The following is a 26,966-nucleotide window of genomic DNA, read 5'->3' on the forward strand; positions in this document are numbered from 1 at the left end:
GGAATCAAAATTAAAATTAAAATTAAAATAAATTAAAATAAAATTTGAAATGATCACACTGTTGTAAACTCCGAGACCGGCCCAAAAATAAGTTGGTTAAAGAGCTGTCTTCTCTCGCTCTCCTGTTCTTTCATTCTCTTATCATTTTTTCACTGTTCTTTAGATTCGACTGCCTTGAATATCGAAAGATTTTTTATTAAAAATTTTTGATAAAAAAAAAATATTTTCAGATTCACCAATCGATCCAGAGCTTCGATTGTTGCACAAATTTGAATCTATTCGGCCCTACAGACCTCATCTCAACTGCACAGTTCTACAGCAATAATTTGGGAAAGGCCATTTCCCATTTTGAAAGAGAGAAGTCTAACATTCCATCATTATGAAGTCACAAGGAATTAGGGGGCATCACATGTCTTACCCCACTTCGGTGCTTCCCTACCAAGCCCAACCCATGTACAACCTTCTCAACCTCAGTCCCGGGGATGAGATGTACCATATTTCTTAATGTATTTGCTTCATAACCAGAATCTGAATAAAATAACGGAACTTGAATAAAAGAAGAATAAGGATTGGATTTTAGAGTATTAGGTTGTTGCTGCCAACACCTATGCCTGAGGTCGAATGACCGAAAAAAGAAGCGATGTGGGGATGACTCCTAAACTCCGATCAGAAACTGCAAAAAATCCCGTTGGCGAATTTTTCCGATAAAAATCTTCGACGCCCAAGTTACGAGATGGAGAATAAAAAAAAGAAGGATTGATTTTTTAAAAGCTTCCTTATGGTTCTCACACCCTCCCTATTTATAAGGAGGGATTAGAATTATACATGCCTTGAACTCTGGTCAATTTTCGATTATTGCATACAGATTAAGCAAACAATGCTTATTTTCATTCAGGACGTAATTCGATCACGGAGATATTTTTTTTATTTGACATTTCAGAGTCGAAAAAGGGTGGAATCTGTCAACAGAAGGCTATATATTTTAGCTGGAGGTCAGCTCGAACAGACTTGAAACATACCTCATCAATTGTCAAGGTATAATCATCTCATGACTGAGATCCAATATGTGTTCCTTGTGAACATGCTCAGATTTTAAGATGTATACCTGATGCCCTTGGACCAGCGAGAATATTTTTTTGCTCGTCGCAATCTGATCTCTAAGGTCCTTGGCCAGTGCTGAGGCGGAGGTGAGGTGAAGACTCATAAAGAAAAATATTTTTTATTTTTTTTAAAATCAAAATAAAAATAAAATATTTTTTAACTAAATAACTGGAATGAACATCACTTACTCGCATTTTCATTCGGACATAATTTTCTGCATCCTCTCCCAACGTCACCTCAAACATGTGAATACTGCTTGGTGGGTGGAGGGCGGGGGTAGGCTTCAGCCTTCTAGGTCAATGGGAAGCATGAAGTCGGTGGTGGCAATACCGTCGCAAGCAGAAGTAGACGGAGGTTAACACCTGAACCACAAATGTAAATAGATAGCGAAATTTATTCCTCATAGAGGTGTCAAGAGACGTCACGTGTGTTGGGGAACGCGACACCAGGACCAGAAATGTAAAGAGAGAGCGACCTTTGGATGAGTTGCATTGATTTTCAAACCTAACTTGACTAATGAACCGATCGAGAGTCTTAAATCATCCAAGTGCCGGACCAAGCCTGACCGCTTTGGTTATTGAATTAATTAGGAGGCTGGTGATTTGAGCAAACTACAGATCCAAACTCCCAAACCTGAATTTTTGGTTCAAGTGCATGGATTGTTTTTAATGATGAGATGAACTTTTCTTGTCTCGTACCAGTGCAAAATAAAAAAATATATATATATCATTGATCATAATTTATATCATTAAAAATATTTATTATTACTGTCACATCTCGATCCGAAATTATGAATCGAGGGTATGACAACCACCGCATACTCATAGAAAATCTTTCCATAAGCATGCAAGCATCTTATCATGCTATCCTAAAACAACAGCGAAATAATTAGTCAATAATTTAAATCCAAAACATAACGATCTAAATTTCTTCTTTAATATCTCAATAAATTCAACAATGATTCATACGCTTATATCAAATTCAATAAGTCTTTCAACCTAAAATAAAAGTATGGAATTTTGCTTCTGATCACTCTTCCATTCATATCTTGTATCATCTTAATTCCTCAATATCTGTAAAAACAGTAAAATATGAGGTAATGAGCTAGACAGTCCAGTAAGCAATGATCACTTTCAACAGATTTCATCAGATTTAAGTAAATAATTATTTATAGAAAATAAGCATATCGAGTTCATCAATTTAAAATCAATTTCGATTATGCAATATAGTTATGCCAAATTTATTTTTTTTCTAAAATTCGAGTTTCTTTTGAGATTTCAATTTTTTTATTCTTAAATTTTTTCGTCAACCATAAGCTATGACATATTTTTCCTGTGGCAGGATCATAATATCGCGTATCTTCTTGCGGTGAGCTGCGAATTATCTGGCAGCAAAGTCTTCGAAACCGCTGGTCTCTGACGATATGTCGATGGTCTCTCTGACAACATATCGCTGGTCTCACTGGCGACATAAACCCTCAGGACAAATCAATTGCCAACGTATATGTCCCATTGGCGGGTCCTTTACATACTCAGGTTATCAATTCATATTGTTCTTATATCAGAATTCTTCATAAATCATGTTTCATATTCTAATTTCAATAAGAAAACATATAATCATGTAGTATCAAATCAATCAATATAATGTATCATGTAATTAATATGTTCAATCATGCTTCATCATAATATTTCAAATAAGATATTTTCATAACAAAATATCATTTCATCCAATTCATGCATCGTTTCTCAAATCATGTCAGAAAAATATATTATAATTTACTGATAAATCTAGAAAAAGTAAAACATTACTTACATCGAACGCATTCCAATAAATCCACATAATTCTATAAATTTTTTTTCAAAATTCTTCAGTTCATAAACCATATCGCAATATCCGATTATCAAGTGTAAATGATACCTATACGAGATCAAATTAATAATCAAAAAAATATGAATATTATATTTCAATAGTTTAGATTAGATCCGATCATCTAATTTCATCTAATCAAAATCTAATTAGGATATAAACGATCCAAAATTTGACTATCGGATCAAATCGGATTCGAAGTGATAGGATCGAGATTTCTTCATTGGTTTCATAAAAATCAAGTGGAGAGAGAAATTAGAGGAGAGAGAATTCATGAGGTACAATTCAATTGATCAGGTGACACAAACCAATATTACAATTGGTCCAATATCTCGATTGGTGAAATCAACATGATCAAATCAAGTCATGGCTAGATTGGGATCATGGATGATCAAATCTAAGGATTCATGGTTGATCAAGGTGAGTGCCAACACACTGCCCAACAATCATAGATCAAATTCTTCATCAGATCAGAAATATTAAAAAAAAATTCTTATTGATAAATCGATCAAGAGAGAAAAATCGATCGAGAGAGAAATGGCTTTAGAGAGAGAGAAAAATTTTAGAGAGAGAAAATTCATCTTGGACTCCTCAGACGATATGATTCAACAAATCCGATCGATCAGATCAAATCATGCTAAGATTATCATGTAGATAATTCAATAAAATATGAAAAATAGAATCTTAAAAATATCTAATCTGATCAAAATGAGTGTCGGTGTATCGTCCAGCAATCGCAGATCAAAAATCCATCACTAAGATCATTTAAATTCATCATCATTCTTCTCAAAATCTAAAAAATCTTAAGAGAGAGAAATAAATTAGAGAGAGAAAGTCCAATTTTAGAGAGAGAAAATACTAGTTCAGGTTGAAGGAGAGAGGAAAAGAAAGAAACTCTCTTCTCATATTTTATTATTTATATCATTATTTATTTATTTTATTTATTTTTTTCTTTTTTTCTTTCTTCTTCTTTTTTTTTCTTCACAAGAGAGAGAGGAGAGAGAGTCCTATTATTTATATATAATTTTTTTATTTTTTTTATTTTTATTTTTTACTCCTCTTTTCTTCTTCTTCTTCTTCTTCTTTTTCTTTTCTTTCTTCTTTTCTTTTTTCTTTTTCTTCCTTCTTCTTTTTCTTTTCCTCTTCCCAGACTTCCTTTGGGCCGAAACAGGGGACCTCACAATCCCCTGTTGGCTGGCCAACCGACGGCGCAACCGGCAAGGGGCGACAGTCGGCACGAGGATGGCGACTCGACGATAAGAGGCCAAGTCGGTGGCCGGCGGCAACCACCGGTACCCACACATTCGAAAGGGACGGAATCCCTTTCTCTAAGAAATCCAACGACTCCGGTCGTCGGTGATCGTGCACACGGGCACAGAGAGAAAGGAGGAGAAGAGAGGAAGGGGAGGAGGCTCACCTTCAACGCCGACGAGGCTTTCCGACATGAAAATTAGACGGGCACAGAGCCGATCTTCATGAAGATTTTTCAGCGATTGTCGCCGATGGACTTTGGATTCTCCAGTGAGAGAGAAAGAGAAGGGATCCCCTCCTTAAATAGGGCCGAGGGGGTCTCTTTCCAACTCCGGTTGGGAGTCAGTGAGAGGAGGAAGAAACTCCCGGGAGTCTTCTCTTTGTTTTCCCTTCTTTTTTTTTGTTTGGGCTAGGTTTGTTACATAGACTGGGCCATCATAATTATGGTCAAGATCTCGTGACTTACACGTAGAACTCATTTGGTTCATAGAAAATAGAAGGAGAAAGAGGCAGTTCTTGGAAAGTAGAGACACTTTCTGAGAAGTGGAGAAGGGAATTTTTTATTTGATTGGAGTTTTAAGAGAAAAAGAGTGATAAAATCTCTTTCCATATCAAGACATTCTCACATTTTGGTATTTTTTATGGGATGAAAATTAATGATATTTTTTTCTTTTCAAAATATCTTTTTAAGATCGACGACTAAGATTTTATAAAATATCAATAAATAGTTATGATGAAATATTAAATAATGGAATAATATTACATTAATATTATCTAATATTCATATAAATATAATATAATATTTATATTAATATAATATTATTTTTAGTATTATATTTATATATATTAATAAATTTATTATATTAAAATATTGATATTATATTAAATAATATTAATATATATTAATATTATATTAAATAATAATTATTATGATCTATATTATATTATAATATATTAATATTATATTTATATTTATATAAAATTTAGGATAAAAAATATGATTTTATATCTATTAAGATATAATAGATATTTTACATAATCTTTTCAGAAAAATGGGTGCTCATCCAAAAGTGAAGTTACTTTTGGAAAAAAAGTTCCTTCCGCGAATTAAACGAGTTCGTAAGGTATTATCTGCTTTGTTCCATAGATGCGGAAGGAGCTCTACAGTTACCGGGGTGGTCTCCTATATATTATGCTATTGTTGCGGCCGATGGCTCATAGCTATACATATTATCTGTTTTGGTTATGGGTCTTACAATTTTATTCAGATTCTAATCCAAAAGATACCTTATATGAAAGTGTGGTCTCTTTCTATATAATCACAGTCTCCCTTGACTTATAATCGATGTGCGATAAACGATTATTAGAGTTTTATTTAAAATAAAAAATTTTAATTTTTTTATTCTTAATTTTTAATTATTTAAAAATATTAAAATTTTATTTTTAACTTTAACGTTCTTTCCGAAGAGATACACTCTTTGAAGAGAACGTTGATTTTGAAGAAATATGATGTTTCTGAAACATCGAATTTCTTCGAAACCATGATGCCTCCTCGATGGTCGAAAAAGAATTTATAGATAGATTTGGATCTAATTATTTTAGTATCAAATATGTGCTCTGTCTGAGACTTTTTTTTTGAGACAGAGACTATATCTTTCCTCTTATTTCTTTCCACTTCTTTTATTAACCGGACATCCGAAGAAAATCTTTTAGATTAGTCTTCTCAACAATTGTGCTTGTTAGAAAAGGATCGGATTGAATCATCGTTGTATCTTGAGGATGAAATCACTGAAGGTAGGGGCAAATCACATTTTAGGATGGTATTTCATGCGCTCAATTGAGGCAACGTCTTCTCAACTCTTTTTTATTTTAGTACTCTATTTTTTTTATAAAATTATTTTAAAATCATATGAACAACAATAGTAATTTTTAGATTTTTTTAATCAATTTTTTCAATAATAATACCCTCCCTTCTACATCATAATATTTATAAACAAAAAAATCAGATATTTTCTACCAGTCTCTGGTATATGTATCAAGATATGCAAGATCATATTTTGCTATGGTTTAAGTACTAAAAAATATTATTTTTTTTATCTATATATATTTTAGTATGGGTAGTTTATGATCTAGAAGATGGAATTTAAATATTTTACGATATCTTTAGCATTATGGTATAATAAAAATCATTTATTGTATATCTATATGCATGGTTCAAAGACCACTTTAGAATATACATGTTTTTGGCTTTATAGGCATTTCAAACAGTATAGATCATTATTAAGACTAGATTTTTAAATTTGGATACATCATTTTTAATTTTGGATTTGAGAGGAAAATATACTCTCTTCTGTTTTAAGGAACGTGAATCATCTCTTCAATAATAACTTAATTTATAATATCCAAAAACTAAGAAAGGATTTTCAAATTTTGAAAGTAGAGATTTTCTATCAAACAAATTAAAAGTGGAAATCCGGTCACTAAAACATCACGATTTCGTTCTCAAAAATAAACATTGGAAATTGGAAACAGAAGCCGATACCAGACTGGACCTTGATTTCGTGCATAAGATCGCGCTTGGGCTTTTTTTTTTTTTTTGTTTCTGGGGGAAACTTGAAGCCGGGTTATCTCGGCCCAATTCACGCCCTAAAACTGTAAAACCCCATCCGAAAGTCCAAAACCCTTCTGCTCTCGGCTCCCCCTCAAATCTGGCCGGCCGACCCCTGGGATTCCAAACCCTCGCCCTCTGCCGTCGATGGCCACCGCCGATCCCCCCTCCACCGCCGCCACCAAGGATGGCGTCGCCACTCCCTCCATCAGCCCGCCCTACGTCATCCGGGAGACCCTGGCCGGCCACAAGCGCGCCGTCTCATCGGTGAAGTTCTCCCCCGATGGCTCTCTTCTCGCCTCCGCCTCTGCCGACAAGACCCTCCGCGTCTGGTCCACCACCGATCTCTCCCTCCTGTCCGAGCTCTCCGGCCACGACGAGGGCGTCTCCGATGTCTCCTTCTCCGCCGACGGCAGCTACCTCTGCTCCGCCTCCGACGACCGCACCATCCGCATTTGGGACCTCGCCACAGAAACCCCTCTCAAGACTCTCACTGGGCATACCAACTACGCCTTCTGCTGCTCCTTCAATCCCCAGTCCAACATGATCGCTTCTGGTTCCTTCGACGAGACGGTCCGCGTCTGGGAGGTCAAGTCCGGCAAGTGCCTCCGCGTCCTCCCCGCCCACTCCGAGCCCGTAACCGCCGTCGACTTCAACCACGACGGCAGCCTCATTGTCTCCAGCAGCTATGACGGGCTCTGCCGGATTTGGGACTCGGCAACTGGGCACTGCATGAAGACCCTCATTGACGACGAGAGCCCTCCAGTGTCCTTCGTGAAGTTCTCGCCGAATGGGAAGTTCGTGCTCGCGGCCACTCTGGATAGCACCTTGGTATGATCGATCATTAGCTTCTATTCATTTTTCAGTACATTTTACATACATTGAGTATGAAAATTGCATTGTAGTAGAAAAAAAAAACTGCTTTTTATGTGCTGATTACAAATAAAATTGACTGTGTAGTGGTGAAGTTTAGGTTTGGGCTCATATTTTTGAAAAAAAAAAAAAAAGTAAAAAGCAACCCGTACGTTGAATTTTGAAGACTTACTTGGAGCATGACCTCTTTTTGGAAATAACATGACATATTTATGTAACTAAATGCAAAGAGGGATTTTTTTTTTCCATTGGGGTGGGTAGGTCTATGTTCGCTTGTGGATCATGCATTTACGTGCGTTTATTAGATGTAGTGAATGTTAAGATGTGGGATCACCTTCATGATGGAAATCTTTACTGGATGCTGAATGAACCATAAGAATCAGTATTTATTATGAAATATTGTCTTATCTTGAGCGTCTACTCTTTCCAAAGATAAAATGAGATTTTTTAAATACCTAAATGCAGAGAAGTAAGTGAATTGTTTTTTCTATAGGAGTTCCTTTCAAGATCAAGCCTATGTTTAGCTTATATGGTAGTTTTTCCCTTTTAGTTCTTTTGGAGTATTGCATCACAGTTATCAAGCTTATATGTATGGTGTATCATGAGATATGATGGCTGTCAAGATATTTTTTATCTCACTTGGCGACCCTATTTTGACTGTCTTAAGATCCGAATTGTTTCATCTGAAAATTAGCCAGTGGAATTTGTAAATTTGAGTCATTCTCAGATTTGGCCTGTTTCAGCCATTGCCAACCAGTTCATCTTTATTTCATATTTTCAGCTATATTCAGTTTCTGATGCAATTCATTTCATCAAATCAGTGATACTCATCATTGTCTGATTGGTTACATCTGAAACAGGCATGAACCCATGGTCAAATGAGTTATGACCTATTTTGGCATGTATTTAGAAATGGATTTCCAATAGAACTGGTGTATTTGGTCTGAAATAATGTGGCATCCACCATGGCTGCTTGTTTTCAATTTTCAGTATTTCAAAAACTGAAACCACTTTTGGTTTTTCTTTCTGAAAGCTAAAATTCTGAAACCTGTTTGGTACACATTGCTGTACTTATTTCTAAAATTGAAAACCTGTTTGGTAAGCGTTGTTCTCAAAAATATGTCCATTGAGGTATGAATAGAATATTTAATATTGGTAAAGGTTTCTGAATAATTAAATACAATTATAAATATAGTCATCAATACATATCAAATGATGACTATGTATCCGGGGCATTATATGTTTGAACTTTGCATATAATAAACCACACATACAAGTAGTGGAGAAGGGAGTCTCAATCATGTAAGATTTTTAGAAACATGAAACTACTTGATCTGAGAAAAAGAAAGAGGACTATGATTTATAGAGATAAGGCCTAAATGATATAGATCTCTTAAAAACTAGCAGATTTGAATTAAATTGAAATTATTATAATAGAAAGATTTTTTTTTTTTTGCAAAAAAAAATTCCATCCTATCTTCTAATCAGAGGAAATATCGCTATTGCGAATCGTAGCGATGTCAAAATGGTTGGAAGGGGTCATTAGTGGTGGAGATGCAGGTGGTGATGGTGGTTATGGGCTGCGAGGTAAGGAATGGAAGGAGGAGAACAAGAGAAGAAGAAAGGGGTGGTGCAGGTGGTGGTGGTGGTGCTGCAGGGGAGGAAGGGAAAGAGGGGAAGAATAGGTGTTATGATTATATTATTTGTGGACAATACTGTTAATTCTTAAAAAGAAGTAGGATTGGATGCTAATTGGAGCAATGACTGGATGGATTAGCCATGAATTTTAACTCTATTTGGAATGGATGTGTGAGTGAAATCACAATTAAATTGATGATCTAGAGTTACCCTAGTGCAATTATACCTATCTTGGATTGCATAGGAGATGGAGAGATGGAGATGCATTTTTGGATTGCATAGGAGATGGAGAGATGGAGATGCATTTTTGATAGAATTGAAGTAAGTTTTATGATTTGGAGAGTTTCTCCTTGGGTTTTATATAGTCAGTAAGTTGCCTTGAGATTTGTAGGTAAAATGCTACATTTGATAGCAGGGTCAACTTTGTTCAACAGGACCAACATTGGGTAATTTAGAGGTTTTAAGCATGTAAGATAAGCACAGGAGATATGAGAGTAATGAGATTAATGGAGGGCAAGAGTAGGAACTTTTGGATTAACTATGAGTAGTTTAAAATAAGCTAGGGGTAAATTAGATGTAATTAAGAATTGATTTAGATAGCATTAGCATATATAACTTACAATAAAGATGTGAAAAAGCTGCAGCAATGTGAGGGTTTGCATATGCTTAGGAGGGTCTAAAGAAAGAGAAAATTCAAGGAACGAGTGGAAAGTGTGAAGGAAATTTTGAAAAGGTTTGCATTAACAGTATGTAGACTGATAAGAAATGAATGGTGAAGTATTTCATTTTCACTGCTGCAAATTTTGAAGAGACAATGAAACAGTCCTCCTAGTCTACTCTGTTAAACTCAGCTGGAAGCGACAGAGAGTTTCCTACTATATTTTACCTTCTTGATGTCAATTTGACATTTTGTACAAGGCTCTTTCTTCCAGCAGTGCCTACTTGTACATTTTATTTTTAAACATCTTCCATTCCCCCAGATTAGGAGAGGTCGGGATGTCTTGGTGGTCACGGAGCTGTGGTGTATTTGGTTAGATTAAATGCAACAGTCTTCAGAACAAACAGCAGACTGGGCAGCAGACCCAGGACAGCATTCTGTTTCTTCTCGCAGACTGGCGTAGGGTGGCTTGGGGAAAAGAAGTTGCATTAGCCTGCTCAAAATAGTTGGGATACAAAGATTGGTTTACATATGTGATTTGATATATGCAGGATAACACATGCTGGAGGGACTCAAAGACACTTGTTTTAAGGTTTTAAGCATTATAGCCACTTGGTCACTTCTTGGTAATTCATTGACAAAAAAATTTGCCAATATTATCTTATAGCGAAGGTAATGAAATTGTTGTCTGGTTGTAGCAGGCAGATGTCCAAGAAACCTTATCTGGAAAGGGTGAATCTTTTAGAAGTTCGGTTGTTATCTCAGTGGGATACTGTAAGCTATATGCATTGTAGATCATCTTACATATGTTGCTGTTGGTTGATTTATGAATGAAAAGAAAGTTTCCTGATACAAAATGCTTTAACAAATTGTCCTGCCATTCAAGTTTGCCATTCAGTATTATGCAGTTGTCTGATTGTTAGGTAACACTAAAATAGGTTTATACACAAATTAAAATGAATATCTTTTATGAGAGTACTTGTTTGTTTGCTTTCAGAAAACCTGGCTTGTAAAAATTGACTGAAAAATGAGTTTCATGAGAAACAGTCTCCCCTTCCTTTCCATAAGACATTTAAATCAGGTTTTACAAATGCACTGTTGTAAGAAATCTCATATGTCACCAAAGGGCCCATACAAAATTTGACAATGAAGGTTATAATCATGGTTCGCTGAACCACTCCAAATCGGATAGTTTGGGGTGTGCCGAATTGTACTGGCATTGTGGTTTGGATGTTCGATTCAGAATACCGGCGAAAACAGAGTGAGGGAGAAAGAAAGAGAGGAAGAGAGAGAGAGAAGAAGGGAGAGAAGGAGAAGAAGAGGCCGGCGGTGTCCCACCAAGGCCTCGGGGGCTCCACGGTCCTCTGCGAGATGCAAGAAGAGAAAGAGATTGAGAGAGAGAGGAAGGAAGAGAAGAAGAGTAAGGGGAAGGCGGCGAGGAGGCCATCGGGTGGCCCAAATCCACCCAATAGTTGTCGTGTTCTCAAAACATGGGCAATGCCTCTGTTTTATCACAAATTTTTTTAAACACGATAAACAGTAAAGCTGGCGGCCGGATTCCTACTTAAGTGAAGCTGGCAAATCTATCGCTGCATTCTATTTATCATTTTTTTTATGAAATAGGGGTGTCGGCCCTGTTTCGAACCTGTAGCCATTGTGAGGTGGATTTGGGCTGTCCGATTGCCACTCGATAGTCCTCCAGCGGCCTCCTCACCATCTTCCTCTCGCTCATCTTCTCTCCTTTCCCCCTTCTCTATCTCTCTTTGTTCTCATTTCTGCTCAGTGGAGGATCGTGGAGCTCGAAAGGCCTCGGTGGCCCTCCAATGGCCGCTGTCGGTGTCTCTGTCGGCCTCCCTTTCCTGCTCTTCATCTCCCTTTCTTTCCCCTGTCTCTTTTTCTTTCTTTTTCTCCTCAATTCTTTCCTTGTTTCCGTGTTGGTTCGGTCCCAGTACGGGAGTATACCGACTTGTACCGCCGACCGGCCGATATGAAGTCTGGTTATGAGTCGGCAATCCTTGGTTATAATACTACCCTACCATCTGATGGAAACTAAATGTGGGGTTGCCTATTTAAGTTGTTCAAGTGATTTGCTTAATTTCTTAAATGAGCAGCTTGTGCTTCAATTACTGCTTAGGGCCTGTTTTGATGGCTGGGTACATTATTCTTTAGATAAGGTGCAGTTCAATTAGAATAAAACTTGGGCGAAAAATGATAGGAGGGGGAACCAAAATTATTGGGATTGAGACCATCTGCAGCTCAAAATCTCTGAAAAATCAGGATTATTCGTTCCATTTGAGAGATGGTTTACCTTATGCGGACTCTTATGAATCAAGTTCCCTATTATTGTTTAATTCTTTCTTCCCCTTGCATAATTTCTGTTCACATTCTTGCTTTTTCGACCATATATAGATTAAATCATATCTCATCGCCATGTAAGAAACTCTGGCATCCTTAAACCATGCATTGACTAAAATTTCTAGTGCTTAAGCAGGTAACATTTTGGACTTTGGAGGCCTCTTAAGTAGGAAAATGTTCGAGCTCCATGCTTTTATAACCAAGTTTATTGATGTTTATTATTAATCAGTGTCTATATGTTGCATCGATTAAATAATCTTTAACCATTAAAATAGTTCTATATTCTTCCCTCCTGCACTCTGTTTTCCTCAATCCTTAAATGGAATTTTGTAACCTGAAGTTCTGCTTTTTCTTTGATCTGGCAACATGAATCCTCAATTTGATGATTTTGTTGGTTTTCTCAATTGTATGATTCTATCTTATCACCACTTTCTGACTATGAACCTTTTTCTTTTGTCATGAATCTACTGCATGTTATCATATATTCTGTCATCTTACTGGAAGTTTGATGATGAAATTAATGTAATCTCTCTTTGATCAGTTCCCATAACTTACAACAGCATTCAGACTATAAGGTTCATTTTGCACTGGAATCTTAATAGGTGCTGCATTGTTTGCTTCAAAAATTGCTTGTTGATTGCAATGGACTAAATATTAGAAATGGCAAAGTCCAATGTCATCTACTTGTAACTAGTTAATAAACTTAAGCAACATTTTTTGGGCCTTACAGCTTAAGTAGAAGGGCTACAAAATCACAATCAGTAAAAGGCATTCTGGACTAAGAAGCAAGAACATTTTTTTTTTTACACCATGAAGGTCTAAGAAAGTCCTTCACAGAAGATATATGAGTGATTTGCTTGTATTTCAACATAGCTTAAAATACCCATCTTTTTGGGTATGTGGAAAGAAATTTTCAGATGGAAGAGTGTATTTAAGGAGCATGTTCCATGCTGACAAGATGATATAGTACTTTATTTATTTATTTTTAATTTCTGGTTCAGGGCCCCAAGGCAAGTTGGTCTGTAAGATGTTTACATTGATGTGCTATTTGGCTGATATACTCTTGCCTGATCGTTGGAGGTTTGCTTCAAGTTGGGAGGTGCTTTGTTTGGACTGGTATGATAAAGATATCTATAGTACTTAGGACTTCAGCAGGATTTAATCGAATGGGAATTTGATGATTATATTAACTTTACAAGTTATGAAGTTTGCCAAATAGCAGCAGTTCAGGTTGTTGTACTACACAAAATCATTTTTCAAATTTCGTCCTGTCTAGGTCCTTTCTAAATACTCTAGCTTACGTTTCTTGCAGCCTTATTATACCTGGAGTGAAATTGTTTCCTTAGTAGGCTGCTACTAAACTTGTGAGAACTATTAAAAAGCTTAACCAACATAAAGCTTCGTCCTATTATCTGTACTGTGTTGGAAGAATTGTGGAATAGCCATTCACTTAAGCATTCTTAGTTAAATGTGTAATTATCTATTTTATTCACCATTAGATGGCCATGCATGTCTTGTTGGTCATGCCTTAAGTTTATAAAATGTAGAGGACATGCGTATCCAGTAGAGCGGGGTCAATTTGATTCCATCAACACTGTGGAGTTATTGGAAGGAAGGAAAACAGATGTTCTAGAGGTCAAGATATTCTCAAGCACATAATTGAAAATAACGAAGAGGAAAACATCATATGTTTATTGGAATAGACCTTTAGAACAAGTTGTTATCCTTCATGTGGAAATCAGATTTTAAATTCATGTTATGATTGCTTATCACATTTTTGATACTATATTAACAGTCCACTCATTTTGGCGATGACTGAAGCTCAATATTGGGGGCAGCTTGTTTAGGATACCGGTCCTGCCACGATTAGTGGAGCAGTAAATGGCTCCTACTTAAAGCTGTCAATCCTTTGATTCAAAAAAAAAAAAAAAAAAAAGAGAAATAAATCGAGAGTTACTCTCACTGAAGAAATGGGTGACTACTGATTTTGCAAAAAAGAAATTAGTGTTGTAGGTTGCTCCAGCATTGTTATTTCTATTTTCAAATGGTCGAATGCCTTTTAAAAACTTGCTTCAGGTGAATGCATTTCCTTTAGTTATACTCTTACTGTGGCATTTTTTCTTAGGTAGGGACGATATTGAGTGAGAAATATCATATGGGATTGTATTTTCCTTGGAACATCTTGCCCTCTTTGGTTACCTGAGATCCCAGTATGTAATCATATGCTATCAGTATTTGAAACTGGTTTGACTGTTCATAGTTTTAATGATCTTATCCTCTTGGACTTTTCATCTTATCTGGCTAATAGGTTCTAGACCATGATGCATCTCATCTCAATCGTGTCTTAACATTCAGATTCTGTTACTTGCAGAGGCTTTGGAACTTCTCAGCAGGTAAATTTCTGAAGACGTATACTGGACACATCAATTCGAAGTTCTGCATTCCAGCCACATTCTCCGTCACAAATAGGAAGTATATTGTTAGCGGTTCAGAGGACAACTGTGTGTACCTGTGGGATCTCCAAACAAGAAAAATTGTCCAGAAACTGAAAGGTCATACAGACACTGTAATTGCTGTTTCATGCCATCCATCAGAGAACATGATTGCCTCGGGGGCTCTAGGTAGTGACAAGACAGTAAAGATATGGATTCAGGAGGATGGAGATCAAATGGAAGCCTGAGCGAGTTTTGTTGCAACAAGATTTTGTCTTCATTGGGGAGCTTGTTTTCCTATGGCAAATCGTGATTTTGCAAAAAAAATGGACTTCCTGCCACATAGGCTGACCTACCCTATCTTGTCAAGCCTCCACTGTGTAATCTTCATTAGGGAAACTGTTAGCCTAGGGCAAAATTGTGTTAATGCCAAGTATATATACATATATTATCTATATATTTGCACAGTTCAGAGTTCTGTACTTGATTGTGGATGTGATGCAGCAAGTGCTGCAAGTGGTGCTTCTAGGATGGTCAATCTTGTCTCCAAGTCATGGATGCGCTCCTGTGGTTTGTTGATGCTTCCTTGTTTATTAAAAATTTTTTTCGGCAACCAGCTGTTGCCGATACAGAGATGAAAGATCCATCTCATCATGATTGATCCCATGGCATCAGCATAACATAAAAAGATTTTCCGGCTTATGTTTCTTGGGTGAAATTTACTAAGGCTCAGCTGATCTCTTGGTGACTAACATATTTCTCCTTTGCTACGTATGGTGAGAGACCAATCTCTCTTTTTTTTTTGGTATGACACAGACCAATCTCTTTGTTCCTCATTATTTTCCATCAATTTGTTTTTGGATCTTCCGCATCTAGCAACTTTTTGTGAAATGGAACCGAAAGTTGTTGGACAAGTCATCTAGATTCCAATCCTCCCTGTCTCCAATTATGTTGTTAAACTTTCTCTAATATACTTATTTTTAGGACTATCCTTATTTCTTTTACCATAAATTTTGCTTTCGGTCGGTTGGTAGTCTCTTTATATGGTTAGACCACATACATGGATGAAGGGTTACATATAAAATAGTAGTTGAAGTTAAGGACCTAGAATAAAATTTTCAGACAATTGGCACCGAGTACACAACTCAACTAAGCCTTAGTTTCAAACTAGTTGAGGCCGAGACTAAATATAAATCACATTGATTCAATGGGAGGACCTTACAATCACTATGGAAAAAGTAAAAAATGCTACTTTGCCAATCTTGATCCAAAAAATTCTCTTTATAACTAGCATACAATATTGCATGTGAATGTCATAACAGACTCGGATCCCCCACTAGTTCAGGTCCAAGATTAGATGATAATGGAATTCAATCTGGTAGCACCACTAACCTGGGGTGGAGATAATATTCCAGTATTTTTTTTTTTTAAGAATAAATCTTACTCAACAGAGCTCATCTATATGCTAGCTCTTGCCACCAAATTGTTTCTAAAGCATATTAGTTAGAAATGTCTCGCCCGATTTGCCTGGAGTTTCCAGATCAACATTTTTGGGTACAAAATCAACTAAATCTTCCTTAGATAGGTGGTGTGCAAAAAATGTAAAGGAAAACATGAGAGCAAATGTTTTGAGTAGAGAATTTTATTGGCGACCAACCAAAATAGTACAAAAGCCAAACGGAAAACTGTAACAATATCTATGCTTTTCAAGATTTGGTGCTGCATTTCCCCAAGATCTAATAGGTGAAACCTGTTTTAGATCCAATAGGTGAAACCAGTTTTTGATGCAACAAAAGGACATTAGATATCAAATTTGGCCAAAATATAGTCTTTGTCCTTGGCAGCTCCTAGAAACCATGATTTATTGATTGAGGAAGGAGGCAACAGCTGTGAAAAAAAAAAAAGCAACAAGGTGATTAATTTGCCACTAGTTTTGTACATGTCATGTTTTGGCAAGTGAAGTCTAACATGAAGAACTTGCAGGAGTATGACCATAAGACACAATTACTTAGATATCAGGCATACAGAATTAATGAATTCTAGCTCACTTGCTTCGCTCAACCAATCATCGTCTTCATAACAACTTGTTTCATGGCAAACAGCTGAAATTTCTGATAATCCAACATCAATCTCTCTCTTTTTTCCAATTTTTTGTTGTGATGTAAAAGTTGGGATATATCCAGCAATCATTTCGTTGAGGAGATCGATGAAAAATATTTTGCCTTGTATTTTTCTATTTTCAGATGACCCTTTTGTCTCCTTCAATTCATCAGCCTAGATATGATAACTTTGGACTTCACTAACATTAGGTGAGCAAGTTGCTTATCTCTGTAGCGCTCTCTTATCATCCACCAAGGTGAACAACTAGTTCAAGGGTCTTCTGGTTTTTAGAATATTTCAAAAGATACAAATGGAACAAGTTGATCATCATGGTGGAACTTGTTCCACATGGTAGCTCACATACCATGCATCACATACTAGTTATTTTGCACAAGGTGCCCCTTGTTGATGGCATCCACTGCACCCATCTACATGATTAGTTAGCATAGTTGAGACGACTCAACTTATAACTTATAGCTTTATCACCTCTATAATTAAATTATCCAGGACCATTGATGTGACCAGATATATCAAACACCCAAAGCCAGTGAAGCCTGTAGCCTGTGAGAGAAGTATGTGTAGCACCTTTTAAGGGGAAATGGTAGTCAAAGTTAATAGTCAAAGAAGGTGACCCACATGCTACTCATCTAATAATGAGTGTATGTTAGCTGGCTAATGTATCCCGGAGATCAAGCATAATCAAATGGAATCTTAGAGATTGTAATCAAATCACACAGAGTACGCCATGGTTGTGGTGTCATGGAGTGTCACGGATTGTTTTTTTTTCTAACTTCTTTAATGGTTTTCAATATTAGATTTCTTAGTACAAGACATGTTTTGGTCATTGAGATCGCTTTTCTTATAAAAGATGCTAAGTTCAATTTGCTGAGCCGCAAAAGTTTAATTTCCAATTTGAATTTTCATATGTTATACAATAAATTTTAAAATTCATAGCAGTGGCATGATAATAATTTTGATGATGTCAGACTTCATGTCAGTGTTCAAAGTGTGAAGCTTTCTAGGCCTCTATAAATTCTTATATTTGCACAACAGACCTAAGACACATGCTCTATTGTAATGACCAAAAGAAATAAAACATTCGGCAGGGTGCTAACTGATTTAGTTGATAAAGTCACTTTTTTTTTTTTTTTTTTCTTTTTGATGATAAGTTACTCATTTTTGGATACTAGTGACCAGGGTTTAAATCCTGCCCTCATCATAATTTTGTTAAAAAGAAAAAAATAAAGCTCATCGTGTTAATAAGAAGGAAAATAATTCATTTTCAGAATGCAATTTTCTAGCCCGCTTTTCACCTCAGCTAATAATGAAAAATTACTGTTGGATTTTTTGTAACACTCCGTTATTTTTTAATCATTCGGCATGGTCAATATATATATATATATATATATATATATATATTTTTTTTTTTTTTTTTGGCGGGGGTGGGGGGCAGGGACAAACAATGATGTTCAATCGCTATTGCTAGTGATAGCTGAGAACTATAGTTTCTTAGAGGTTAGATCGGCATCATCTTTATATGTTCACCTAACAATAATTAGTCTCTCTTGCAAAATATTTCAAATTTTCGACTTCATTTGACTAAGAGCAACCTCCCACCTTCTTGGGGTCTCAAGGTAACATCAACTCCAAGATAATGCCTGGATATGAACTAATAATGCCTTCTAAGATTGGCTTAAAAGATTATTTGTGCATTCCTTACAATAATAACATTAGATATGCTAGGATACTGGGTGCCACGTCTTGGTCAAGCCTATTGGGTGCAGCCAGAGAGTTCAAAGAATCCATCGCGTGATCTGACGAAGGAATCTTTGGTGGATTTGTTCTAGATTTTGCTGGCACTAAATGACATTTGAAGGCAAAATTAGTAGACACAGCCTTCTACGGTTTGGGTGTCGGCTGGCCTGACCTTAGCTTCCACATGGATTGGATTTGTCAATTGTCATAAGATTTGGTCTTAATTATTAAGTTTGAGTCATCTCTTTGGAGGGGAAAAAAAAAAAAAAGATTTGGTCTCATGATCTTATTTGTTTCTATGTCAGGTCATATAATTACATGTATCAGATTAAGATATCCTAGATACTTCACACACAATTTACAAATGACTAAATAGGTTTGAGTTGTGTCCTGTTTGCCAGATCTAAACTTTGAGCTTGAGACCAACCAAACCCAGGATTTAGTTGCTTAGATGAGGGTCAACCCAAACAAAAAGCTATACCTGTAACCTGAGGACTTTCTGCTCCCTCTCCTGTGGCTTGTCCTGCATAAAATCAAGAAAGATATGACTTCCTCCAGAACCAAGAAAGATATGATTCATTCTTCTCCATTCAAAAGGAAGATATCTTCAATTTTCTAGGGAGTTCACCATGTGGGAACCTTGAAATAACTATTGGAATCCGAGTTGTGGCTGGATCTACTTTAATAGTTGTTGCCGCTGATGCTTGACACTGGGGCATGGCATAGGTCAGATCTCAGATGTGAAGGTATGGCTACATTTATTATTCAAGAGAAGAGATATGGGAAAAGATATGACCTTGAGAGAAATTATATACTTTTGCCACTTGCTAGGAAAAGTATACAAGATAGGCGTTATAGAGTTAGATCCTAAAATCTTGGGATGAAACTTATTGGACATTTACATTATAATTGAACAAAAAAGGCTTTATCTTCTACATAGGCCAACGCTCATCCTCTTCTACATGATTGTCAGCGGATGACACATAATTTGCTTTCGTTTGAAGCATTTTATATCTATAGAAAAACTAATAGTGCAGTGACTTGTACGGGATGTTATGTAGCCAATCATACATGAATGATCTTATGGAATTCTATAGCTGATCTACCATCTCGATTTTTGAATATTTTGTTTCATTATTCCCACGAATTATTTATAGTATAATGGTATTGTTGTGGTCATGCGTCAAGGGGTTGAATAGTTCGGATGGTTGGCTTATGTCTCCGCATCCGCATATGTGAAGTATTGTGTCCGCTTTGGCTCTAACCATCTTTGGGCTTCAGTGGATTATGGCCATTTGGAGCCTTATAGTTTTATCCTTTAAAAAATATCTCATATGGGATCTTATATAGCCAACTATGCAGGAATGATCTTATAGAATTCTATTGCTGATCTACCATCCCAATTTTTGAATATTTTATTTCGTCATTCCCACGGATGTATTTATAGTACAATGGTGTAATTTTTTTCTGAGTTACGCAAAGAAAGGGCTTGTCAAACATCGAAATCTAAAGAGCTTGGACCCTCTCTGGCATAAACTAGAGGGTTAGTTCAATCAACCTGCTATTTATATCTGCTTTATTCCCATTGCTCATTAAATCATGGATGGTGGTGGGTGATTAGATTGAACCCTCTGGTTTGCATTCTGAACAAGTGTCTGTCCTAAGTCAGGCTGAAATCCTTGTGTTTCTAGTGGTAGGAAATTTCCATTGCTTAAGAAGATGAACAATGGTGATCGATGAGACCTAAGAGAATCAACTAATGCTGATGATGTTGATTTGACTCGAATCGAGGTTCTAGACTTAGGTTTTGAACTTATTGGAAGAAAATCTAGGTAGAAATTTATTTTATAAATATTTAATTGTTGGAGGAAAAGTTGGAAATTAGAAGAAGAAAAAGAAGCTTCATGAGAGACTCAGCCTATGGTTGTAGCCATTGTTTAGTCAATGTGTATCGCACCTTTATAACATGGTCAACATAAAAAACCAAAAGGGGTGGTTAAAGGAGAAAGGACTTGGTGCGTGTGGACAGAGAAACACGGCATATGTGAATTTGTGGTAGCCGAAATCATGAGTTAGGTGATAATGTATTCCATCATCAACCTCATTGGTCAATAGCTGCAGATAAAAACGGGCACATGGCCACCTTGGTACTAAGCTTAATTTATGGGATTCATTAGCTCATCCGAAACAATATTGTATTCTATTATTAATCTCAGCTTCGGCTCCCCACCATTTGTGGACAATCTCTCATTCCTTTCCCATAGTCCTGGAATTGTTGACTAGTATAACATTTGCATTCTGCCAATAAGTTGGTATTCCATCAACTGCATCACGACCCTTTGATGCTTTCTTCCCCTGAATAAAAGATAGAATAAATGCCATAATTACCTCATATATGAGTTTATAATTTATGTATTTATTCAATAAGAACTGATCTTTATAAAATTTTAAAATCTTTAAAAGTCTAATTGCCTTGCCTCCTTCAATATCAAATATTCAACTTCCGGCATGTGAACCTCTTGCAAGTGTGTGTTGAGTCCTACATCGGTTATGTACTGGGTAGATCTTGGATATATGTATGCGAGCAAGAAATTCAAGTATTACCTTTGGACGAGGTAATTCTATAAATCAAAGATCCATTGTCCACACGGCTAGAAGAAAAGAAAAGAAACAGTACAAAAGTGTTAATCTAAAGTTTGGACCAGCACAGCTCTCGCTGTCTTGACATTTGCTCGGTGATTGACTTCATTAAGTTCACGAAGTTTATTGGACAAGCTGGTGTTGAAACAATTGCACGAGTGACAACCAAGTTGGATACTTGGGAAAATGAAGCAACCCGTCCAACTGGAAGGTGTAAACTATTTGCTCGGTTTGAATTATTCAATTTCCATTAACAGCCATTTCTCCTAGAGGTTTATTACCAAAAAAAAAAAAATTCTTTTGGCTTCTGTTTTTTTTCCCAGAAAAGGGAAGAGATTTGCTCCACTGCTTAATTAAGGAGATGGAGATGAAATCTTAGGCATAGACATGAGACCATAAAAACCAGTGGTAAATTCCCTGCTTGATTACTGAACAATGATGGTAACTCTATTAGACTATTTAAACCGTATGAAATCAATAAATAATGGTGGCTTTACCTTATTTTGCTTGCAGGTTGATGATTTATGAGCTAAGATGAGTATTGTATTGTTTTGCTTTTATTTTTATTTTTCTTTTGAATTCTTATTACCATATGCCAGCTGTTTTGGATTTATATTTCTGCTCTTCTCAGCAGATTGCCATGTGCAATAAATGCCCAACAGTTTGATCCAGAGCAGAAGTGGCTTATGGATAACTAAAATCTATTATTTTTTCTTCTGAAATTAGATAAGTTTCATGTAAGGATATGATAGAAAAGTCTGAAGAAACTTTGTTTTGTTTCCAGCACTGTTCACAATAATGGAGAAACGGTTCTGTGAAACTGAACTCTCACATAAAAAAAGGAAAAAAAAAAAAGATCTGAAAAAGAGAGACTGGAAAATAAATGCACAGAGCAGGGGAAGTTTTCTTTCTGTATTTTTTTTTAATTATTTGATAAACAAGCCAAAAAATTGATAATTAATAGTAGTTTTTTTCCTCTCTCTCTTCCCCCCCACCCCCTCTTCCCTTGAGTGATAGGGAAGCCCTCCCCTATATCAAAATGATTAACAACAGTTAACCACATATGTTTGATGCTAAACACACATATTAAAACTAATTATCTTTTGATAGCAACCTGATTAGCTTCATGTGGGGGAGAATTAACTGATTGAGGAAAGTAAACTACTACACGTAAATCATCAGTTCTGTTTGTCCTCTTATACGTGATAGCGTGCCAATTAAAAAAAAAAATGATTTGAAAATAAATATCAGTTAATTATGGCTTGTTAATTAGAAGGAGAATTATTTTTTAATTTTATTAATTGTCCAACGGTTGCTGATTAACAACTAGGAAAATATTAATTTTTTACTCTGCACTTCTGGCGTTCACGTCACAATAAAAAACATCAACTGCTTGATTGGTCTCCCTATTAATCATCCTGTTTCCTTCTGTAGCAAATTGGACTCACTTATTCACCAGAACTCAAATATTTTGATTGGCACTTAGAACAGAGCAAGGAAATTACTGGCATTCCTTTATTGCTGAGGTCAGCATGAAGTCATAACAATTAACAAAAGGATATTATTAAAATAGTGATTATGAGAGGGTAGTTTCCCAAGCCTTTGCAAAAGTGGGGAGAGAGCTTCCATTTAAGCAGTCATTGGTGGTTGAGGCAACGTTCACACCAACAGAAGCAACTCTGAGCCCCAAGGACTCTATAAGAGAGGAAGGCTGACTTCTGCTGCTCTAGAGAAAAGGAAAGCAGCCTAGCCTTCTTCCACAGGTTGGTTTTTCTCTCCTTGCTTTGAATAGTCTTTTGCATTTTAGCCTCTAATTCTCAAAGTTTGCTCAGGTAGTGTTCAAGCATAGTATGCAACACATGTATTTTGGCTGGTTCAATTTTGTCTTTGGCATCAAGTGTCATAGAGAAAAGCTTTGCTTTCTCATTTTTTTTGTAAGCTTTAGTACTTGAATGGAGTTGGCCTCCTCCTTTTCTTTCTAATTTTCAAAATCATGGCACAATTTTAGCTCATGTTTTTTTTCTCCTTTTTTTTTTACTGAATGATTTGTAACTGTTCTTTGACATGAATATTGGCTTGTTTCTTCTTTGGATCCTCATTAACTAGTTAAATTCTCTGCTTGGACTGAAAGAGGAAAATTAAAATGATAGATGTCCTAAATTTGGTCTTAGAGACACTGAATTAGTATTGATTTCTATAGCATTAATTTTGATTCTTGATGCAGGATATCTTTGTTTTTCATATAAAGGGAGCAGCAATATAATGGAAGCATCAGTTGCAAGGTGGTTCCCTGATATGGTAGGGAGATTATAATCAGACCTTTTAGAACTTCAGCTTAATTTTTTATAATATTCAAGTTCAGATGATTTAGTACAACAAAGAGCTGAAATCTTTGTGGTATAATTCATGCAGGGAATGGAGGATCCTAGTTTCTTCCATCAGTGGGACATGAACTCCTTGGACCAGCTCACTGCACAACAGCTAGCAGTGGCTCTTGGGCAGGACTTCCAACAATCCCTCTCTTCAGAGAGCAACACCTCCTACCCTTCCTTCCAACCACCAGCCAGCACCACATCAAACACCTTCAGCTGCTCATCCATGGACACCAAGTGCGTCGAAAGGCCCAAGAAAATCCTCAAGGCCAGCAGCTGGAATTCTTGCACCACTGAGCAGAACTCGGCCCTGGCCCCCGATGCCTCGTCTCCGAGCATCCTTTCCTTCGGCAACCTGGACTCGCCAAGGAATCAAGCTGAATTATATGAGAGATTAGTTGGTGCCGTGAGGCCAAAGGAAGAGATGGAGATCTTGATTCCTCCTGGTTCAAAGAGGAGCTATGACAATATGGTTGGACAGGGACCTAAGAGGATGAACATGGGGGCTAGGCCTTCTTCTCATAACCAAGACCACATCATTGCGGAGAGGAAGCGAAGGGAGAAGCTGAGCCAGAGATTTATAGCACTTTCCGCAATCATTCCCGGTCTCAAGAAGGTATGTTTGTGATTGGTGATCCTACTGCCTTGATAATTCTTCATTTGTTAGCTTTCAGCATGTACTATTTAAAGTTTTACGCCACCCCCACCACCACAATAAAAAAAAAAAAAAGAAAAAAAAAAGAAAAAGAAAAGGAAAAAAAGAGGATAGAGAGAAAAGAAGAAGAAGAAATGAACCTGATGGAAATTGCATCATTATTTGAGCTTATTATCCATATCTGGTGGTTGATCGAAGTAAAAGCTCGGGCCAAGTAAGGGCTGTTTTTGTTTTTAGCAATTGTTCAAGATACTTCTGCCGGAGTTGAAATGAAAAACTTAATTTCTTATGTGAATATATGTTGAATATTTGTTCTTTCGATTTAAATTCTTGTGAAGTGGAAAGTAGCGAAAAACATTCATCACAATAAGTGATACTGATTGCAACTCCAAATGGAATTATGCAATCAAAACAAGAAAGAAGGCAATCACATATTGTGGAAGGGATCCTCTCAAATTATTTTGGATTAATCCCTTCTTTCTGTTGAATTTCATAGTCAGAATTGATCATATGAATTGCGAGAGCTCACATGAAATGATGGAGAATGGAATAGATAGTTCATGATCAGAGTCAATTTGCTACAGGTACCAAAAGCAAAAGAAAAAAAAGAAAAAGGCAATTCACTACAACCATATTCACTAAGGAAAACACTGAAATTCCTCTTGATAGGTGATTTCTGCATTAAATTCTACATAGGACTTCATTTTGAAGGAAAATTACATGCCCATTTCAACAGAACTGTGATACATACTAGTAGTTTTCACTATGAGTCATAAGTCTATCATATATATATATGAAATCTACATCTAAAGTAAATTACCCTGCTAAGTACTAATTGTTATCTCCATTATTTTTCGAGAGAACTTATATTTCCAACTTGTTAACCCCTTTGGATAGATGGACAAGGCTTCGGTTCTTGGAGATGCAATCAAGTATCTAAAACAACTTCAAGAGAAGGTGAAAAGTCTTGAAGAGCAGAATGCGAAAAGGACTGTTGAGTCAGCAGTTCTTGTCAAGAAGTCACAACTTTCTTCTGATGATGATGGCTCCTATGATGAGAATTTTGGTGGACAACCCTCTGGTGAATCCCTCCCAGAGATTGGGGCCAAGATGTCTGAGAAGAGTGTCCTCATTAAGATTCACTGTGAGAAAAGCAAAGGGATATTGGTGAAGGCACTCTGCGAGATTGAGAAGCTCCATCTCACCGTCATCAACACAAGTGTCATCCCCTTTGCTAGTTCCTTGCTTGATATAACTGTTGTGGCTCAGGCAAGATTTAAACTTCTGAGTACTTATACACATATATGAGTTAGATTTGGCTCTAGATCTGATCAAATCTATGCTAGACAATTAGGGTTCCATACCGATAATCTGAGTCATTGGATATGATATGTTATTTCTAAACTAATTACACACAAAAAAAACATGTGATTTGAGATCCTTAGCTTTTGTAGCAAGTAATCAAAAAATACATATAATTTCATATTATTTAGACTATTTATTTTTTATCATTAATTTGATATATAGTCTAAAGATCTCCACATCATATAATCTTTTATGTGTAAGCCGTTTAAACTTTAAAGGTAGCAGACAAATTGCTCGAATCTTCTATGTGGGATTCTTATCATTCAATCTAAATTCGATCGAATCTAAGTGGAGATCCACTCCAATGTAATTAATGTTGTTTCACGATTACAGTTAAAAATACACATAAACCATATATTCTTAGGCTCTATTTGGTCATGCTTAAACACTATGTAAACTTTAAACTCGTTCATTTATGCAGGTTGACGAGGAGTTCTCCATGACGGTGAAGGAACTAGTGAAGAAGCTAAATTCAGCTTTCAAACAGTTCGCATGAAAAAGGCAGGACGACCTTGTACAAAAAATAATGGTGGTGGAGGTGGTGGTGGTCCTTTTTTAATTAGTCCTAAGAGAAATCTTGGGCTGATGACTAGCTAGCTACTGTCGGTTCCTAAAATTTTTTAGACTTGCTTCTACTTCTGAAAATAAGGCCTTCGATCCCCTCACACTTTAAAGATCACCATTTTCACTTGTTTTTGCTGCATGGGTTTTTCTTCTCTCATTTTTAGTTCTTCTCTCTTACCTTTTTTTTTGCATGGTTGAAGCACTCGACCATGTTCTTCTAGAAGAGAAAAGACTAACAACACGAGGCTTTTTCTGGGCTTCCGCTGGGGAGTTTGACTTTTCAAAACCCTTTTCCTTTCTCCCCCTTTTCTTGTGGCCCTTTTTTTCTGAGGGGTTTGACTTTTCAAACCTACCTCTTGCCTTCCTTTCAATCTATATCTCTGCTCCCAAAAGCTTGACTGTGGAAAAAATGGTGCTCTTTTTTTTTTCTCTTATGTAGGGGTAAAATAGGCCTTGTCTCAGAAGCCTGGGGTCTTTTTTTTTCTTTTTTTGAGGGTCTTATGAATAATTCCTACTTGTGTCCCTTTTCTCCTTCTGTTGTTTTCTTGCGAAAAGGTGTTTAGAAACACCAACTATGTTGTTGTTTTGTTGGACATATTGTACAAATAAAAATACCAACTTGTTTTGTTGCTTGATGTGCCGAGGATCTTCTCTGTGGCAAAGATGTACGTTATGGGCTGTGAAGCACATGTATTTTGTTTCTTTATTTTTAACCATATGTGAACTTTATTTG

General features: G+C 36.4%; 3 protein-coding genes across 3 annotated transcripts in view; 2 read left to right on the forward strand and 1 right to left on the reverse strand.

The window, feature by feature from the left end:
* LOC105055920 (L-galactose dehydrogenase) overlaps positions 1–10,043 on the reverse strand; it is a 135,991-nt gene extending 125,948 nt beyond the window's left edge. Inside the window, exon 1 of the mRNA XM_010937949.2 lies at positions 10,034–10,043. The gene's annotated coding sequence lies outside the window, so the exon portion shown is untranslated. The remainder of the gene's footprint in view (positions 1–10,033) is intronic.
* Positions 6,880–15,260, forward strand: LOC105055916 (uncharacterized). The gene is made up of 2 exons (XM_010937945.4): positions 6,880–7,657; positions 14,722–15,260. The coding sequence occupies exons 1-2, from the start codon at positions 6,974–6,976 to the stop codon at positions 15,028–15,030; spliced, it is 993 nt and encodes a 330-aa protein (XP_010936247.1). The 5' UTR covers positions 6,880–6,973; the 3' UTR covers positions 15,031–15,260.
* A 7,644-nt stretch (positions 15,261–22,904) lies between these two features.
* On the forward strand, positions 22,905–26,752 carry LOC105055915 (transcription factor bHLH18). Its single transcript, XM_010937942.3, has 5 exons — positions 22,905–23,040; positions 23,502–23,575; positions 23,690–24,265; positions 25,202–25,573; positions 26,091–26,752. Exons 2-5 carry the CDS (start codon positions 23,540–23,542, stop codon positions 26,163–26,165), a joined length of 1,059 nt encoding a protein of 352 aa, XP_010936244.2. The 5' UTR covers positions 22,905–23,040; positions 23,502–23,539; the 3' UTR covers positions 26,166–26,752.
* Positions 26,753–26,966: the final 214 nt, after the last annotated feature.

This window comes from Elaeis guineensis, chromosome 13 (genome assembly GCF_000442705.2).
Source record: "Elaeis guineensis isolate ETL-2024a chromosome 13, EG11, whole genome shotgun sequence".
Lineage (NCBI taxonomy): Eukaryota > Viridiplantae > Streptophyta > Magnoliopsida > Arecales > Arecaceae > Elaeis > Elaeis guineensis.

Excerpts from the sequence above, each read along its gene's own strand:
- LOC105055915 (XM_010937942.3), top strand. The coding sequence starts at position 23,540 with ATGGAAGCATCAGTTGCAAGGTGGTTCCCTGATATG. Across the intron at positions 23,576-23,689 it reads CAAGGTGGTTCCCTGATATG|GGAATGGAGGATCCTAGTTT; the intron begins GTAGGGAGATTA and ends TAATTCATGCAG. Across the intron at positions 24,266-25,201 it reads TCATTCCCGGTCTCAAGAAG|ATGGACAAGGCTTCGGTTCT; the intron begins GTATGTTTGTGA and ends CCCTTTGGATAG.
- LOC105055916 (XM_010937945.4), top strand. The coding sequence starts at position 6,974 with ATGGCCACCGCCGATCCCCCCTCCACCGCCGCCACCAAGGATGGCGTC. Across the intron at positions 7,658-14,721 it reads CCACTCTGGATAGCACCTTG|AGGCTTTGGAACTTCTCAGC; the intron begins GTATGATCGATC and ends TGTTACTTGCAG.